At 38.3% G+C, this 20,358-nt stretch overlaps 1 protein-coding gene across 1 annotated transcript; it reads right to left on the bottom strand.

Annotated features, from left to right (window-relative positions):
• Positions 1 to 780: 780 nt before the first annotated feature.
• ptprna (protein tyrosine phosphatase receptor type Na) lies at positions 781 to 20,104 on the bottom strand. Its single transcript, XM_062431783.1, has 24 exons — positions 20,029 to 20,104; positions 17,214 to 17,264; positions 12,839 to 12,949; positions 12,292 to 12,409; positions 12,006 to 12,153; positions 11,498 to 11,693; positions 11,134 to 11,286; positions 10,098 to 10,223; positions 9,672 to 9,706; positions 9,320 to 9,585; positions 9,060 to 9,146; positions 8,832 to 8,911; positions 8,589 to 8,653; positions 5,756 to 5,965; positions 5,111 to 5,377; positions 4,835 to 4,982; positions 4,597 to 4,670; positions 4,016 to 4,093; positions 3,624 to 3,743; positions 2,612 to 2,778; positions 1,695 to 1,748; positions 1,405 to 1,469; positions 1,035 to 1,108; positions 781 to 870 (listed from the first exon to the last, which is right to left on the bottom strand). Exons 1-24 carry the CDS (start codon positions 20,102 to 20,104, stop codon positions 799 to 801), a joined length of 2,841 nt encoding a protein of 946 aa, XP_062287767.1. The 3' UTR covers positions 781 to 798.
• Between the last annotated feature and the right edge of the window lie 254 nt (positions 20,105 to 20,358).

Below are 20,358 nucleotides of genomic sequence, written 5' to 3'. Positions count from 1 at the left end.
ACTAGACAGCAGATTACAGTATTCAGGTGGAAAGGCAACACCACACTCAGAGAGTTAAAGTAAATAGAAACCTTACTGTGTATCAGCAAGATGGGCATCTTGGAAATTTGATAAGCTTGTCAATGGACTTAACATAATTTTATCATTATTCCAAGAAAACTGGAATGTTTGGCACAAAAGCCAAACAAATTGGCGTTGGCTTGGTGTTGGTGGGAAACCATCTATTGATGTTGATTGATCATTTGAGGTAATCATGTCGTCATGTCCAGTAAAAGGGTTGATGTGAATAGGCAAAAATGCAATCAGATGCCATTAAAATAGGTAAACAATGTTTTAATATTATGTCATTAGTCACAAAGAAATATATTCTAATCTATGTGACTGAGTAACCACATAATAAAAAAACTCTGTGCCACAAGCAAAAACTAATGTGGAAATGTCATCTGGATTTCCAAATTTTTACTCTTGGTAGTTCACAACTGATGACTTCAGTGTTCTCTATTTAGGTAAAAAACCCAGTTTAAGTTTACATTTATTTACTGGTAATGACTGAATGCATATTGTCAAAAAAGTTTAAAAAAAAAAAAAAAAAAAACCTAGAGTAAATGTTAAATGGTGTAAATGGTGAAATACTGCATGCTGGAAACAAGGGCAGGAACTGCTCCAAGTGTGGCAGAGCAAATTCTTATGTACAGTGATGGCCAAACATACATGACTGAATTGTAAGGGTGTGTCCTTAGGAGAGCGTATTTGTTATGGGCCTGTGCATGTCCTTGGTGTGTTCTTGGGTGTTGCAGCTCACTGTGGCAGGGCTTTCAAGATGGCATTCACCTCCTCAGCTACAGCTGTCAGCGCAAACTCAAACTGGTCCTGATCAGATGGAGCACAATCAAGACAGAGAAGAAAGGTGTGAGAGAGAAAAACAGATACAGGACTGAGGTAAAAAGCTAGGTTATGATGGATATCCACCATAGATAGCAGGAAAGTGCTTTTATACTGTATCAAGCAAACACACACAAACAGACTAATGGTACCTTGGTGCAAACCAGGCCAGGTCTCTGGTCACGGATGTGCTCCAGTGCGGCTGCAATGTCAATCTCCTTCACTCCTGACAACAACAACAGGAACAGTTTTAATACTGTGAAAGATGCTAATATACCCACAAACTGTTTTGTGGAACAACCCCATAAATAGTACAATATTTCACTGTGTTAAGCAGTATTATTTAACAACAATATCACAAATAGCTCCCTCTGCTCTAAAGCACCTTCTCAGTATACACACAACCCCCTATAAGCAAACTTTGATATAAATACAGTGTTTGTGTGCGTGCGTGTGTGTGTGTGTGTGTGTGTGTGTGTGTGTGTATGTGTATGTGTGTGTGTGTGTGAATGAGCGACTCACCTTTAGCCATGCGGTTCAGCACCATGTCAATGAGGATGTATGTACCAGTTCGAGCAGTGCCATCACTGTCGTGGACACAAGTAGGTAAAATGTCAAAGTATATATACAATAATGAGGTAATAATATTATAAATTATGAAATAAAGTGTTTTCCCTTAACCCACTTTCCAAACAGAGCATTCATGTGTTTCGTATGTTTCATATATGGCTGCAAATTCCAGTATTTCTTTGGAATTTTAAGTTTCCGATGCCAATTAAATGTGGGTTTTTTTTGTTGTTTTTTTTGTTTACCCGCAGTGAACGATGATTGGGCAGGAACGACCTCTGTAGCATTTATTCACCTTCCTGAAAAGTAGGAACAAGGGAGTGCAGGAAAAGAAAGAAGAACAAAGGACAGAAAAAAAACTTAATTATAAATTATTAATTATAAAGTTTGTATCTGACCTTGTTCACAAATTTAGTGAATATACAGAAGAAACATGAAATCAGTAATCAGTAGATTAAATACATACAAGACAGTACATGCAGCATCAGGTACATGTGGGTTGTGGTTAAATAAAATGCAATGAGACGAAACAACATGGGTAGGATGGATGGAGAGACATGAATGGCAGAAGTTACTAATAAATTAAGAATGGAGGAAGGAATGGCAGGACAGATAAAAATGGAAATCTCATGAGATTGCACTGAACAAGAAGATAGTGAAACAGGAAAGAATAAGTGGAGAGCAAGGCACAGATTCACTGTCCCTCTTGCAGTAGCCAGTCACACCTGCCAATGCTCATTTTTGTGACTATGCAACTGGAGCCAGAGTACTAGCTGCAAACCACAAAAATGACACTGGGAGATGTTAAAATACAAACCTATCAACCTGCACACTGGGAGAGAGGGAGAGAGAGAGAGAGCCAAGATGATGGGTAGGGCATGAAATGTACAGCACAGGGGCCATGTTTGATTAAACACAGCATGGACTGACAGGGAAGATGGGAAACAGAGAAAAGAGATGGGTGAAGGTCATGAGGAGGAGTCACCGTCACATTTCAGACACAGACTGTATCTCCATCCTGACAACCTGTTTACTCCTTTCTGTGTTTACTTTAAGAGGTCGTCTAAAATGGCCTAACTTAATAATTGCATCTTGTGGCATTTGTTGAAATAAATGGCACGAGGGGGACAGACTGCAGGTCTGTTTTCTGTGAGTTTCATACCTGCGGAAGTCGAGCAGCGGCCGTGTTGATGTGGGGATGCCGTCAGCCGGCCAGCTCAGCAGGTGAAACTGTGTCAAGGTTCTGGTCTCCTGCGTCTGGACGTTTTTCACGTAGAAGCTACGCACCAGGAAGTCCTTACACCAGATGTGCTCTGACACCAGGTTCACCTGATAGAGGCAGGGAGGGGGCCGACAGAGAAAAGAGATGCAGACAAGTGGGTAAAAATATGTGACTTGACTGTCAAGGAGAGGTGGTTCGCCCATTGAATTTTATAAGTTTCCAAAAACTTAATGATGCAAGGTTTTATCCTACAAGGTCTTTGTTAGACAAAATGCATGCGAACAAAAAGCAGGCTATACAGACATCTCCACATACAACTCAATAAGAACCATTATTCCAGAATAATTTACTATGCACATATAGAACACATTATTTCCAAAAAATGACTGTAGCAGATACAGAACATAAAATATTTCCTACAATTTATTGATTTTAGATGAGGACACACATCTGTAAGTGGCATAGGTTTGGCACCAGGGGGAGACATATCATCAAAGACAGGGTAATAGACATTTTGTAGTGTTTTTATAAGAAGACCCTTAAGTTAAATTATCTTATTTGAACCATGGGTTGACACAGTATTCAGCATATTCATCTAAAACATTTTTTTTTTCCTACCCTAGGAGACTTTTTAACTAATCAGCGCAGCAGCTTAAGCAGCTGAATGCTGAAAGCCTGCACTCATCATCATAGTTGATGCTAATGCAATGCTTGGTAATGTGGACAAAAACGTGAGTTTACAATGGCCTCAATGTTTTACAGAACACGTGGGCAGTGAATAAAGTAAATGACAGGAGTCATGATGCAGATGATCACACCCTCAACCTTTTTTTTTCTATCTTAAAAGTCTGAATTTTATATACTGCATGTTTAAGGCCCTGCTCCTCTTTTGCAAATATGTCTTTTGAACAAAATGTAGATGAAAGGTCCTGAGCTACAACAGGAAGTTAACCTCATAGATGTGGTACAGTGATGAACCCTCATCAGGCCAGTATCGCTCGCACTGTTTCTCTCCATCTTCCACCAGAGCCGTCATCATCACTATCACTGTGCAGCCGTTCTCCCACACCATCTGTGGGTTGGATAGCACAAGTATATAAATGGTTGTAAACACAAACACACACACACACACACACATACACACACACACACACAAACACAAACACAAACACACACACACACGCACATCTGTCACTTTAAATACATCTGTGACATTTGGCAGAAATAAGGCACATTTCCTGCAGATGGATTGGTTGTTTTATACAGTTTGCACTGATCACTAAACGGAAAGCAAAATCAGTATAATGGAAGAAAGAAGGGAAAGAGAGGAAAGATTGTACTGACCTGCCAGAAATCAGCAACAGTGTGAGACAGAGGTCCCTGTGTAGCAATGTAAGCTGGCTGGCGAGGGTCATGATCAACCTATAGGTTACAAAGAAAAAAGAGTTCAGAGATTTTTTTAAACTGAAGACACAACAAAAACATATCAGTTTCAACAGGAACTTTACTGGTGGAACATTTAAAGAATAAGAAAATTAAAATAATTATTAAAAAAATTAATCATAATATTGTTAACTTTGCTTAGGACCAACATTAAGTTCTGGTAATTGAGCTTCAAACTGGTTGCATTTAATATGCATTGCATTTGAAATTTATATATATATATATTTTCATATTTTGTAGAATAAGTGGCTGTTGTTGCAAATTAACAAGATGGCCTCAGTTTTCACATTTCACAGATTTTCCTTTTGTTGTAACAATGAATACATTTCTTGCCGTCACTAACAATAGTAGATATGAAAATAATAAAAGAGTGGTGATTCATTTCAATCTTCAAAGTGGATTTATAGAGAAATCATGATGCAATGCATGTAAACATTATCATATACTTAAAATACTATGGATTAGACTCAAGTATTTCTTACAATGATGCTAGCATTGATGTAATCTTGTTTGTTGGGGTTTAGCTCAGTTTTCAGCTTCACACGGGAGTGATCATCTGGAAAAGAAAATGGGTTGATTAGGAAAATGATTCAAATGCATGAAAATGGAACAATACTGTACATTTATGCATACTCATGTATCAAACAGGTGACTGATGATTGGTAGATGCATGACATCTTGACAGACAAGACAGACAACAGAAATGATTGATGAACTCACAGGGGAGGGATTCAGCATGTCTGTTCTTGTCCATGTTGCTTGGGTCTTGAGCCACAGCTACTGAACTTGGGTCAGCCTGGTAGGAGCACAACGCCTCCCACTCCTTCTGAAGGCGGTCCTTATTACGCAGGTGATCCTCCATATATGCCTGACACAGAGATGCAAAACAAAAAAAGGCAGATCATTATTTTCTGCTCATTGAGGACAAGGATGATTTTTTTTACAGCTTGAGATGCTCTTGCAGCACCAGGGATTACATTTTCCCTCTAGACTCACCAGTATCATGTGACCAGTAGAGATGTCCATATTAGTCTGAGCGGGCTCTTCGCTCCAGGATGGGGTGGAGCTGTGGGTGGAGGATGGACTGTGCTGGGGACCATCACTGAACTGAGAGGAAACGCTGCTGACGCGGGACGTGTCTGTTCCCCGTCGTCCACCAGCACCCGTGGCTATCGCAGATCCCCCCATGCTGGTGCCCCCCCCGCCCATACAGTCCTGGCGGCACATGGAGGATTTGGATGCCATATGCTGCCGACATAATTCCTGAATGGACCAAATCAATAAAGATATTTATTAAGTTAATTAATTTAGTTATTATATCATTATATATAATATATAATAACTGATAATACTGATATATATAATCATTATATAATTTAAAAATATGATCTCCAGCTACGCTGCTTTTGCAGTAACTGTTTTTAACAATGTTTGTTTCTGTTTTTGTTTGTTTATTTCTTCTTCTGTGCTCTCAACATCATTGAAAATAAGGGCTTGCCCTCAATGATCCCCTGAAGATTTAAATAAAGGTTAAATAAATAAATATATACTAAATATACTGTAGACACAATAAACATAAATAATATAAACAATGACAAATGCATTAAAAATATTGCTGAATGCTGAATCTGATTGTTTTACCTGGTAGTCAAAGTGTGTTTCCGCTCCTGCCTCTGGCCCCAGGCCAAGCTTGCCATTGGCCACTTGGTGAGAATAGTGCCTGAGACAAGCTACTGCCATGGCCAGTACTAACACTCCTCCTACGACTGCCATGGAAACAAGGGTGATGAATGTCCCACTAGAGCCCTGGGAAACCCTGGTTACTTGAGGGAGACCCCGTGCATCTGTCCTCTAGGGAAAAATACAATTACAAAAGAGTTGTAAGCATGATATGGGCAGGGGAAAAGGAACACAAAGAGAAAAAGATAATTATCTCATCAAGGTGCTGTCACCATTAATCAACATGCACATGTAGTCATTTGATAGCACTCAATCAAGCCTAAGGTACGCAAGGAAATCAGCCCTCAACAGAGGAATTGAGGCTTTTTCCCCCTTCTTAGCTCTTGATGTGAAAACCAATTGAAAGGTCACATTTCATTTTTACTATAAATTAGTTTCTCTGTAACTGCATATGACAGCAAGGTGTGCTCAGTGAGAGGTTGAAGCAGAGTTGTTACGACAAAGAGGTCAAGGTACAGAGGTGTGCTCTGAGAAGCAATTTAAAAGACAGCAGAGGTTTCGTGGAGATCAGTGAACCATGGCACAGTACATGTCACACATCATTGCTGCAATTTACAGTTTGCCCCTGTGTGTCATTCCACCTTGTCTTCATCTTCTTTACTATCTGTCAGCTCATCAGCATTACAGTTTTGCCATTTTAGTGCCAAAGCAAGCGTACAACCCTGTTTTTTTCCCAAATGCACATATACAGACACAGACGTTGCACACATACTGTATTACTCCTGTTCAGACAAAATGTCACTCCATAGAAAAACTGTGATCGTACAAATATAGCAAAGGACTACTTGTAGGCCTTGAGAGAATAAATGTATTTTAAAAGTCAACACTGAAGAGCCAACCATGAGCTCCAATTAACTTGGCTTTTGATCAGACCTGAAAAGGATGAACAGGGGAGAAACACAAGACCTGAATATAGAAGACAGGGAGTATCATATACAAAATATTTTAGTTTTGTCTTAACTTTAATCACATGACAATTTCTGAAATGGAAGAACTATGTGAAAAAGAAAAAGGCTTTTTATATATATTATATGAAAATTGTAGAAAATTATTAGTAACCACTTACTTAAAACTTGAATGAATGAATAGTGCAGATTTTCTATTAAGTTATTATAGCTGTGCTTTTTCTAGCTTTATTATCACTCTTTACATGGTTACTCTTTTCTTGAATTACAATATTTACCCTTGCATTGATTAATTTCTAACACTTTTCTGTTCCTATTTATATTTTTTTCTCACTCGTGACGTGTGTGTCTTATTTTTAATCAAATACTACTGCACATCATTTTCTCCATAGTCTTTTTTTAATATACAAATTATTCACTCATCTCTTTTAAAATTAACTGAATTAATCCCAGAAATGTAATTTTGAATGAATTAACCATGACTGACAAACCTTACTAATGACAGATACTGAGTGATTTTAAACATCCTGCCATCTCAGAGATTATATCAGTCCACACACACACACACACACACACACACACACACACACACACACACACACACACACACACACACACACACACACACACACACACACACACACACACATTCCATTAATGTATTTCCAATTATAATGTTATCTCTTCAGTCCTGAATAAAAGTGTTGTGTGTGTGTATGTGTGTGTGTGTGTGTGTGTGTGTGTGTGTGTGTGTGATAGCCTGATATTCAGACTAAATTGGCATTTCCCTATTGAGATGCTGGCGATGATTCAGAGGTCTCGTATTAAGCAGTTTGTGTGAACAGGGAATAGGTTAATGACACCTGTGACTGTTGCCATAGCAACTGGGATCTGGGAACCACAGTAGGAAGGGAGTGGGGGGGGGGGGGGGGGGGGGAGTGGAGGAGATGAAGCACCATGGCAACAAGTGAAATGCTGGTTTTTACGAAGTGTAGCCTTGCTGATTCGCTCTGACCGTTTGCCCTCTAGGTGGCACATCTCCCCGAGGTTTACACACACACACACACACACACACACACACACACACACACGTACGCACACACACACACAGACTACTACAGATGAAGTGTTGTACTGGATGGAAAACGTGCTTTACACAGTAGGTTAGAAAAATATGTCTGTGTTGCATCACATGCAGCGCAGTGCCCTGACATCAGGACTCTTACACTACTTGTAATACTTCTCTTACAAAAGGTTCAGCCCATTTTTACATTAACACTTTCTTTAATTATATTTGATGATGGCACCAGCAGGGAAAAATGTACATTGATTGGTTCTGATTATTAATTTAATAATTTTAAATTACATTTTTACATTGAGTCTACTAAAAACATACATTTGTATTACTCCTTGTGCATACTTTATATGCTCAAACTTTGCAAAAACACCATCTAAACCAGTCCTACATGTGCACCATGTGTTCAGTTTTCAAAGTACAGTATCCACATCCAAATCATTTAACACCCCTGGACTTTGGAACTTTGTAACTACAAAAAAATTATTAGGCAATCCCACACAAGATAGATCCATATCAAAAAATCAAAAGCCATTACATGAAAACAAGTTTGTCAGATGTCACTTTTGTCACAGCATCTCTCCACCTAGATTCCATGAGTGAATAGATTAAGGGGGAAATGGTAAAGAATACAGAGGAATGATTATATCTCTGTTGCCTTGACAACTGCTTTATACATTACTAATAGGGTGGATTAAGGGAAATTTCCCAGAGGCTGTACAAGTGTGTGTTCATGGTAATGTGTATCATGTACCTCTCCTACACCAGTCTGTACAATCTTCAGGCCTGTCTCAGACTCCAGGAAGTTCTTTTCAGATACTGTTGTGGGGGAAAACATTTTTTTTTATTGTTGGAGGTGAGGAGAAAACATTTGATGATAAGATATTTGAGGGAAAAAAACATAGTGAGTTTCATTAACATGCATATGTGTATGTGTTGGTATGTGTGAATGTGCCTGTATGTGTGTCTGTGTGTATGTGTGTTTTTCAAGTCTTACCAGCTTTAGCAGCCACCTCTGCAGCAGTCATGTTGTGTTCATTCTGGCGGATACGAAACGTCAATGCAGGGCCAACCACACTGCCAACACACACACATGCACAAAAAGAGACACGTGTTGCTGCAAACTGTGAAAAACATTTTTGGTATAAGTTGAGTAAATAGTAAAATTAACATGAATGCTCTCTCCCTATTTCTCACACACACACACATGTACTCGTGGTGTTACCTGATGTTGATGAAGCTGCTGGTTGTCAGGTGTATTTTATCAGCAAGTAGCTCCAACAACTTCACTCCATCATACAAACCCAGAGGACTGGGAAGGAAAAACATTATTATCGCCATTGAGTCTTTGTTCTAAATACTCAGAGTGATGTAGGTCTTTCCTGAGAATAATAATTGGCTCAAAAGGAAGGAATCCCCTCACATATTAACAGTCTGTTTGTAATAAACACAAGAAATGAAAGCTGAATTTGATCAAGTGCTGACCTCTGGTTGGTAACAATGTACCCGTACTCCTCCTTGGCTCCTGTACCCTCCACCAGTGGCGGTCTCTGTTCTCTCGTGCCCTGTCCAGCAGCAGCAGGAGCAGCCTGAGGAGGCTGGGAGGCAGAAGGTGGGTGGCTAGTGCTCTTGGCTGGAGGTGTCGCTGCTACCGAGGCAGAGGAGGGGGCAGAAGGGGCATCAGGTGGACCAGGGACAGGGGCAGGCTTCTCTGAATTACTGGATACACTGTCTGTTTTTAACAGCTGCATCTATGGGGGAATGATAAAAGATCTGTCTGTGTAAGAAGAGTTTGGTTGCCTCTAGTGAAAACTGATGACAATGGATCCTGACATACCTCCTTGAGGGTGGCGAGATCTTTCTCATTTGAATCTATGTTGAGAGACACAAAGATAAAGCAAAATTCAGTTCCATATTAATTGAACTCAACTGTCAAGTATTAATATAATACTATAATATTTGTTTATTTAAGATATTTTTGTAATTTTTATTCTATCTCCCATCTTAAAACTGACACCTACTTTACAGAGCAAAATGATTGATAGCATTAAATAATAACAAACAGTGTAATGGTCATTTTAAAAGTTAGCAGACATAGATAATGTAGCTTTAGTATCCCACTTTCATGTGTAAGAAAAAGGACAGGTAGCACTCAGCTCAGCCTATTTAGCTGTCTGATTTTAGAGATATACTGCATGTGTTAGTACAAGGGTTTGGCCATAATATTCTGAAGAAAACACTGTTAATAGCCTGGAGACTGCACCTGTTTTTTCTTGGGCCTGCAGCAGCTTCAGTATGAGGGCTAGCTTGTAGAGTTGCTCTTGACTGAGCTCTCTGGGGTCAACGCCGTACTTCTGCAGGACTCCTGACATCCTCTGGAGCAAGCCATCTGACACAGGAAGGCAAAGTTAACATTGTCTAGAAAAATGTGTACATGTATTCAGTGGTGGAAAATAAGCAGTTTTGATACACTTGTACTTTAACTGAATACACAATTGTTTGCTGCTTTCTACTTCTTTCCTGTTACTAATCAGAGGTAAATATTGTAATATTTACTGCAGCACTAGTTACTGAGATGAAGTCATTATCAACAAAAACCTATTGAGCATTGTGATTACTTTTACTTTTGATTATTTTTGCCATAGTTTTACTTGGATTCTAAATGCAGAACTTTCACTGGCGACTGAGTACTTTTATATTGTGGTAGTGCTTATATATACTTTGTGAGTGCCCCCATAATGTGAATCTGTCATAACATTTCTTTGGTAATACTTTCTATGACACCCATGTCTAAAATGGATTACTAACATACATAAAAGGAATTTTAATGACTATAACATTGTGTAATTATAGTTATAAGCACACATAAATATTTATAATGCTTCATAGCAATAATCACAACACATTATTAAGCATTTTAAAATGACTTTTAAGGTCAATATAAATTACTCTAAACTTTAAGTAAAGTGAGAAAAAAATGTATCATTCTATGTGAATTGTTATAATATAGTATGATCCTTGCAAAAGAAAATGCAGAAATTATGAAGTATTATGATACTTGATCTTATAAGTCACGAAATGTTTTATAATGTGTAATGGTTATTGTTATAAATAATAAATAATAAATACTATTAATATTTATGAGTGTCTGTTACTAAAATTATACAGTGCTATAAACAGATTATAACTCATTATAAGTATTTTTATATAATGAATTATAAACATTGGCTTCACAGAAAAGTGCTACCATTACTTTCAGTTTTGTCTCTGTAACACATAAATAAGTAATTTTTCCCCACCGTTGTTTCCAGACAGGGTGCTGTAGTCTTGAGAAACCTTCTTATTCTGCTGTGTTTGTTGCCTCCCTGTAGTTCTGAGTCTCTCCTCTAGTGTGTAGTCTTCCACGTAGTCCATTGGTATCTCCAGATCCAAGTCCTCGTAATAAGGGAGCCCTGCTCATAGTGCAATAGGTAATGATGGTAAAGGGATGTGTATGGTTTACATTTTTTTAAATACTGCAGGTTACACAAAGACAAAAAATCCGCATTTTATAAACGTTGTAATGTGTTATCATCTTTACTTGACAGACCAAATTTCAGTCTCCTTGTTTTTAAATTTCTTTCTTTTGTCTGTTATTTTAACAATCTGTAAATCATCTTTTACCTGCAGGAGCCATGGAAGCGGCCCCTCGGTGCCGATAAGACGGCTGTGCAGATGCCAGGTAGAGAGACATGGCTTCTTGCAACAGCTGCCTGTCACGTTCTCGCTCTCTCTGATTGGCCTGTGACCGTGAAGAGGGACGGGCATAACCGCCTACTGCCCCAATGAGGGATCTCTCTACTTCATCTTGGTATCTGTGCTGTGATTGAGAGAGATTACACTCTTTTTTACTTGTCATGTACTTTTTTTCATATTCCTTTTATTTTCTCTTTCTTGTTGATACTCTAATTATCTTTTAAAACAAATTTCTGATTTGTGTACCACCTTCGTAATGATCTAGGTCTAGGATGACCAATGTTTTTAATTCAGGGTTGTGTATGTGTCTCTTGTAACGACACCTATTGGACTAAAAAAAAATTCTAAATGCCACAAATCTGAAACTGCTTTAACCTTCCTATACCTGATGAAAAGCCAATTGGATTTTGGACAACAATGATGTGTACACGTGTACCTGGTGGTATGAGTATGGGTCGATGGAGGCTGCCTGCATGCGAAGCGGGGACTGGGGAGGCTCGACAATCATGTAGTCCACATAGTTGCCAGCAGGAGATGTGGACCCTGTTTTAGAAGTGTGGTGATGGGGGATGTGCTGTTTGGACCTGGAAACCCAAAAAGGAAAAGAGAGGGTTAGGAGGGGGAAAATGAAGGAAGGATACAGTAATAGGTCCAGAGGGAAATTTGTTTTCTGTAATGTGGATATTTCTCACTAAATATTGCTTTAGCTGGACGGTACTCACTGAGATGAATGAGAAGAGGGGGAAGAGGAGTTTGGCTTAGAGGGAAGGGTGGTGTGGGGGACTCTCTTCAGTTCCTTTGATAAAATATACTGGGTGATGTCATTCTGCCAGGAAAGACCTGCACACATGCACACAGTAATTAAAGAAAGCCATGTGTGTGAGGGAGAGACTGTTTCTCATAGAGTTGTGGTCAAGTGTTCATATTGTGAATGTATTTCTGCCTGTACTTATAATGTGAGAACTGTATTTGTGAAATGGTCCCATGGACTTCACTATGACCATGCAGAATCAGCACAGTCACCAACGTATTTAGTTAAAAAATATATTTTTTAAGTATTTTATTTCAATTAGAGTGGAACTTAGTCTCTAATGTAGGTGCAATAATGCAGTAATATGATAGAATACAAGGTAAGCTGAAATGTTAATAATTTTTTTTTTTAAAGCTGAAAGGACCTCTGCATTTTTAGTACAGTTACTTGGGGTATTCACTTTAAAAGTTTTAGCTTTGTAAGAGAAGGATGGTGATGAATATCATGTACTATCTCACCTTGTAGCATGAGCTGTTTGAGGACTTCCTGCATCCTCTTCAGAACAGGAACTGACACCTGGTACTGGACCACGTCCTGCTTGGAGGTACGACACTGTCCAAACAGCCCATCTGGAATCACACACACACACACACACACACACACACACACACACACACACACACACACACACACACACACACACACATACACACACATAAACACACACACAAAGGTGAACATTTTTAACCCTTTTTGTTTTTAACCAGGACCCTGTCTCTTCAGATTTCTTTTTACAGGACTTCTGGCCCAAAATCTGGTACCCCAGCACAGTTTACAGACAATAAGTGACACAGTAGACTTTTGTTAAAAAAATATAAAGGAAAAGGATAATTGATTTCTTTGATTTTTAGCTGAAGCTGTAAACATTTCACCGCTGTGCAACGCTCTCTATTCTGACAGTACGTGGAGCCCACACCACACTAGCACACAGCAATGAGTCATAGTTTTGAAGTACAGCCCACACACTTCATACTGCTTATCAAAGTCCTCTTGACAAGGTTCTACCACTGACGGTGTGTGTGCTTTTGAAACTTTTTAACACTTTCATTTGAAATAGTTGCTATTTAGAATGAATGTATTTGAGGGATGTAGTTGCAGGCAGCCCCATGGCAACAAAAACACTAATAGCATTGCCTCAATATTCTGTGAACTCTTATCATGATCATGATCATGATCTTCAACAACTTGACAACTTAACATTTAAATGATAAGTCCCACTTTTCTTGCATCATTCTTGGCTTCATGAAGTTAGTATTTTTGCTGTGGGACTATTGCATTGCATGTCCATCACTTCTAAATCATAAATAAATTATTCAAATTTTATAATTAATTTGGACATAAGCCACAATAAAGGCTCTCACCTCCTCCTGCATCTCTACAATCAATTCGGGAAAACTCCTGTGTTACTCAGCATCCTGCTTCAGCATCAGATAGAGGACATTCAGGTGAAGTCTTCAGCCACACAGCATAAATTAAACAAGTGAGTTTTCTATCTGAGATATCGGTGACTTAAGATTAAGGTATTTTTATACACACAACCAAAAAAAAAAAGATTGTTTGACTGCTGTGTGATGGGAATAACGATTATCTGGCACAATGATGAGTCACCAGTCTTTCACTACATTAGCTAAATCCAACACTAACCAACCACCCACAGTGAGACGGTGAATTGCTATACTGAACAGATTAGAGAGGAACAATGTGTTTTTGTAAAGCTTACAGTAAAGCTTATGTTTTGCCACTTGAGATTTTACTAAAAAAATGTTTGCAGTGTTAAATCTTTCTAAGTGTATAGGAAAGCAAAAAGGCAAAGGTCTGAGGCTTGTGCCATTATTATGATATCACTGAGTTGTTGTCTTTATTGTCCACTACTTATTGACTATTTTGAAAATCCTGATACTGTATCTGCTGATGCTATCATATGACACAGGATATTACATGCTGGCAGTGTATTGCACTGGTAAAAAAAAACCTTGGCTCTGATTTGTGTGGGTGAACTGACTGATGACGGAGACAATAGCAGCAGGAGGAGGAGAAATGGAAGATGAATGGAGAGAAGACAGCTAACTGCACGGCTTGATTGGATTGGGAGACTATTTCTGGAGCTTGGTGTTATTTTTGCTGAAGTCATTTTTGAGCAGGGGACACAGTATTCAATGCTGGACAGTGGAATCTAAATGTATATGCACAAAAATGCAGCAAAGCACCATGCAGTTCAAAGTACGTGAATAAGAAAAAGTTTCAATTAAATGATTGAAAAAAAATTGATTGTGATGATAAGGAGCAGTGCACAACACAAACGCCTGATGATGGAAAAAAAAATTCAGCCTAGAAACACCAGAGGAATGGAGGTTGCAGGACATGGACAAACTATCATGGCCCGACTGGCCCTACACATTATCACAAACAGACCAACAACAAAACCTCAACCTCTGACAGTCTTTGAGTGGGGTGAAAACAGGGGAAGAGATACAGTGAGGCACATATGGCTTCTATACCTAAACCTAAAAAAAACTACTGTCTATTTTGTGGATGCACCACTGTCATAGTAAATCTTAGAGGACACTATAAAAACTACAAATGCACCAATACTGATACTAATATTGAATATTGCATATTGGATATTGGATATTGGTCCTAAACTGACTGAAATAGTTGGATCGGATATCAGTAACAGTGGGGCGATCTGGTTTTGGATACCATGATTCTAATAAATACCAATTTAGTAAATTTATATCTATGTATTTGTTACATTTTGTTTTACAAAGTAAGGAAAGCAATATTTAAGTCAAACCTGATTGAGCCGTAGACATAAAAGAATGATCCCAGTCTCTTCCACACAGTGAGACATACAGCTTATTAATTGAACACTAGTATTGGATCGGTAATTGGTGTCAGCCTATACCCAAATCCCATGTATTGGTATTGATATTGGCACTGACAAAGTGTTTCCGTAACTTCCCTGAAAAAATTAACTGGCATCCCTATAATTAACAGTGGGGAAAGGCGGAAATCAATTACTCACCCAATTTAGATTATTTTGCTCTATTCAGTTCAAAGATCCATAATCATTGACTGTGTCATTCTTAATTTTTCAAGATAAGCTAAAGTGTTGTTTCCTCGTACTGAATTATAAATTGTAATTGCTCACATTGTTTTTCAAAAAGTAATCACATGTACTGCTACATTCTCATATAAAAAGACACACACAAAAAACTGACAAAACATTTTCTTTCAAAGTCACTAAAACAAAATCTGATGAATCCTTCATAGATATTTTTAAATATGTTTTACTTTTAGTTATTATAGTTACAAATATAACTTCAGGATTTTCTTTCATTTTCTTTTTGTTTCAATCTTGACAATGTTTTAAAATGTTTTATTAATAGTTGTGAATTTGTATTGTCCACTTTTCTTATTTATAACTTATTTCTCTCAAATATGGAAACTAAAGTGTATCCAAATAAATAATAAAGAATCTGTGACAAACATGACAAGAACAATAATTAATCTAAAGACTAAAGTTATGCATTGTGCTATAAAATTCTCAGTTCAAGATCATTACTGAACATAAGCAGAGAGTATAAATTATTTAGGAGAGATGGTGTTGCTTCAGTTAATAAAATGCAGTGAAACTCCTCCTCCATCTCTTAATATAGACTGTACATGGTAGCTGCTTGTTCTTTATATGGTGTAAGTCACTGTGAGATCTGTAGGTGTCAATTAAGACTGTGGTGGTTACGCTCTCTGTGGACTTGGCTCCAATAAGCTAAAACACTTTTCATTGGTATCTAAGCACATATCTGCCTCTTAGGTTCTTGTAAATGTTTTGAAGCTTCATTACCAAATTTCCAAAAAAATCTAGTATATAAAATATTCAATTATCATATATGTAATTCTCTTAAGGCCGTGGTTCTGAGCATGATTTGAAGACATGAAGAATATTTTAGAAAAGATTGATTAAATTGTCTGGCTGTGTTCTCTCTTATCTCCTCTATTTCTGGTACACACGTTTAAATAAGCAATACAAAACAACCTAAGCTAAAAGACAAGTATGTTTACATCTTGGTACATGCTACTGAAGTAGGGGATAAAGATGCTAACTAATAATGTTCCTCTTATCCGCCAGACTCTAATTGCATAGAGGACAGACAGAGACAAAGGACTCATTATAACCAATCAGATTGGAAGCATCTGAATGATATCACACCCAATATTTTCCTCCTTAGTCCTATTGTAAGATCCAGAAATGTGCATGAATCGAGCCCCGGCGTCTGCTCCTGAGCTGCAAGTACGCCAATCCATTTTGTATTCTGTCCAATGGCTGTGCGTGTGCGCCAGTGCAATTTCCACCGAGAAGTGCGTAAGTGTGTGTCAGTGACTCATCACTGTATTAGCACAACAACTGTGGGGGTGTCGACCTCACTGTGATGTCAGTGTTGCCATGGAGACAGTGGAGCAGGGAGGGGCTTAGATAAAAATGATGAAAGGGAGAGGGGCAGGTGACGCGGAGAGAGATAGACACAGGGCTTAGAGAGGAAAAAACCTTGACTTGTGTTTGATTATCTTATACGGCCTTTCTTGTCACCACACTTCTAGTCTAGTGTGTGCTAGTGTGCGTATGTGCGTGTGTGTATATGCAGGTGTGGGGTTAATAATGTTGTAGAGGTAAAAAAAAAAAAAAAAAGAATTAAGAAAGAAGTCTGTCTTAAAAGTTTAATGCTCATGTTCAATAGCAATATTATGTTTTATTTTGTGTGTCTGTCTGTACATGCATGTGTATGTGTGTGCGTGCCTGTGTGTGTCTGTTTGTGTGTGTGTTTGTATACTCACCATCAGAGCAGAACTGATCCCTTGTGCACAGTTTTCTCTCAAACAGACAACCTGAGGGAGAAAGACAAAGACAGGGCTAGCTGTTACTCCAAGCAAAAATATTTTACTGCAATTTCCATGGCAACAAATGCTTTAACTAACATTTAGACAGATGAAATCAGAACATCAAAAAGTGTACTTAACCCTGGCACATAATTAACCTCAAATGTAATGCACTGCGATAAACAAAACACACGCCCTCACAACCTTCACCCTGTCTGTTCCATTTAAACCAACCTCCACTGTGCTGATTACTTAGAAGACTGTAATATGACAGCACAGAGACAATTTAAAGCAATGTCATTCATAAAATCCCAATTATCTTATTTTATCTTTAATTTTATTTGGACAATTGTGTTGTAGCTTCTGCTTAGAAATACTCAAAATGACAGACTATTGAACAGGTTATCTGTGTTTCAACACATACTGTATGTCTGACAAACATGACCAAAGATAAAATGCTGACCTACATTTCATAGATTTTTCTTTTTTTAATAGAAAGGAGAGAGGTTATTTATTGGCGATTGTCTTCAGTTGATTTGTTAACTGATTTTAAACAAATGCAGTGTTTGAGTATTTGGGGCTATTCCTGTGTAAATAATTGTTTAGCTATTTTTTATTTTAGGTTTGAGGGTAAGATCTTGGAGGGTAAGGTAATGTGGGAAAGGAGCAGGTGTTTGGCGATGGATAGGAACGTAACTCTGTCGGGCTGTCTGTCTTTCTCTCTCTCGTCACAGCTCCTTTCTAGAGGATAATCACTTGTTGTCTCTCTGTGCATGTATGACAAAAATAAATAAATAAATAGTAGGAAATAATGAGTGTGAGTGCATGTATTTGAGGAGAAATGTGGAGTAAGAGTATAACAGATATATTCTAAATGATATGCCAAAGATAGCAGGTGATTAGGTGGCTGGGTGAATGAGGGATGTGTGGATTGAATGCACACAAACAGGGATGGAGAACAAAAGTTCAGAACTATTTTTTCTACCTTTTGAATGGAGTGATGTAGTGCCATACAGCTATTTTCGTGACTCACCTCTTTTTTCCTTGAAGAGGAACACACACACACACACACACACACACACACACACACACACACACAAATACACACACACACTAAACAAACAGTGTGATGGAGAATCTTGTATTTCTTTGACACCTTATCAAACTTTTAAAATTGCAACTATGTTTCAATGAGATATGAGGGCTTGTGACATTGAATGTCTGAGTAGGATATCTAAACATGTGTTCAGACTCGCTGGCACATGAGGCACATTTAGAAGTGTTGCTCTTGTGTTAAAAATCCCCAACATTGAGTGAAGTAAGTTGCCAGTGAGCCCAGATGAAGCCATGAGGTGGTCTACAGTTGATGACGAACAACAACAATAATATTTATAAAAACTGTTCTTATTATTTCAAAATGGAAAATGTGTTCTTTAGCATCATATGGTATGATACTCAGCTACAGTGAGCAAATTTAAGAGGAGCCTGACCTATTATATGATATTTGTCATAGCACCAGGACATAATTTGAAGTTACATTACATTACATTACTTCCAGCTTAATCATCAAACTGTTTGTGTGTGTGTGTGGATGCACAGTCCAACATGTGGATGGATGGCTAATCAAATGAACAGATGTATGGATGTGTGAAAGAACAGGAACTAGCATTAATAGATGAATGAACAAAGGCAAGAAACCGTGGTTACTGGTATCTCTCCATGGTGCTGAAATCTCAGGCGCTTGCAGAACAGCTTGTTATTGTACTGTTCTTTGTTCATTGTGGTTGTTGTAATTTCGCATTGGTTTCCTCAGTAATAAATAATACGACAAACACTGCTGTCACAGTGAGCCGTTTTAAGATTAAGAGCCAACTGTTTCTGAACAGTTTTTTGAAATGTGGTGACTGTATTCCAATGATAAAACCAAAGTAATAATGGTGGATGTAAGCTGATGGGGATGGCAACCCTTGTAAGAGTATAAAATCCCTTATTATTTCCCCTATATTATTGGAGGCAACCTAAAAGAGAGAGTGAGAGAGAAAAACATTTGGCCTTTCTAAATCTCAGTCAGACAGACTTTGGTGGAAAAGTAACAATTCACTCGTTAAATCACTGTATCCATTATTAATTTTGCCATTTTAGTGCACTCAATCTTAGAAACACTCTCAGTATGGAAACCTTGCTTATTAGAACCATCCTGCCTTATTTCATGTTAAAAACCTCATCCTGCTGTCACTGCTTCATCTTGAAAGGTAAACACATTCCAGTCAGTGTTAGTCATGTATCCCCAACAACTGAACTTGGCTTTGTCTTTCCTTCCCCAAAAAGAGAACACCAAATAATAAGATAATGTTATTATTATTAAAAGAAGAGCCGAAACATGTATTGCTTTGCCAGAACAGAAAAAACAAAATAACCATTACCACTTTTTTAAATTCTCTATGACTCTTTGCATCCCTAATCTCTCCTCCTCCTCGGTTTAATCTCATTAGACTGTCATCCTCTACATCTCTCATCATCATCTCTCTGGCATTTAATTTAACAAGGTTGTCACGCAACATTATCCTTACACACTCTTACTTTGATATATTATATTTTAAGACCGTAGCATAGGCTACCATAGAGGATCAAGAAGAGTGGGATAATGTCGCCAGAAAGTCATCATCTACTTGATACACCATGTCCATGTGGGATTTTTTACAGAGATACATCTGATAGAGCATTCATATCTGATCTAGGGATCGTGTCACCACCATTATTATCATCTTCTTACCGTATCTGTCTGAGATTCCTGGTTGGCAAAGCACGGTTAACAGGAGCAGAGCTCGCCATGGCTTAAGATGTTGCATGATCTGTTCACGGGAGCGTCGGAGGCACAGTCAGAAAGATGCAGAGTTCCCTTTGCTTTTTTCTCCTTTACATTCCCATAATGACCAAAAGAGCCGGAGCCAGTGTCGACAGCTCACATTAAACCCCAAAACCCCATGTGAGAGAAAACATATAAATAATTAGCTGAAAGAAACCTCACGTTGAAAAGGCGGGGCATGAGGATGGGGAGGAGGAGGAGGAGGAGGAGGAAGAGGCTGCGAGCATGCAACGTAGT

Source organism: Scomber scombrus, chromosome 13 (assembly GCF_963691925.1).
Source record: "Scomber scombrus chromosome 13, fScoSco1.1, whole genome shotgun sequence".
Classification (NCBI taxonomy): domain Eukaryota; kingdom Metazoa; phylum Chordata; class Actinopteri; order Scombriformes; family Scombridae; genus Scomber; species Scomber scombrus.
The sequence above is the reverse complement of the archived record's forward strand: the minus strand, read 5'-3'. Positions and strand labels throughout refer to the sequence as shown.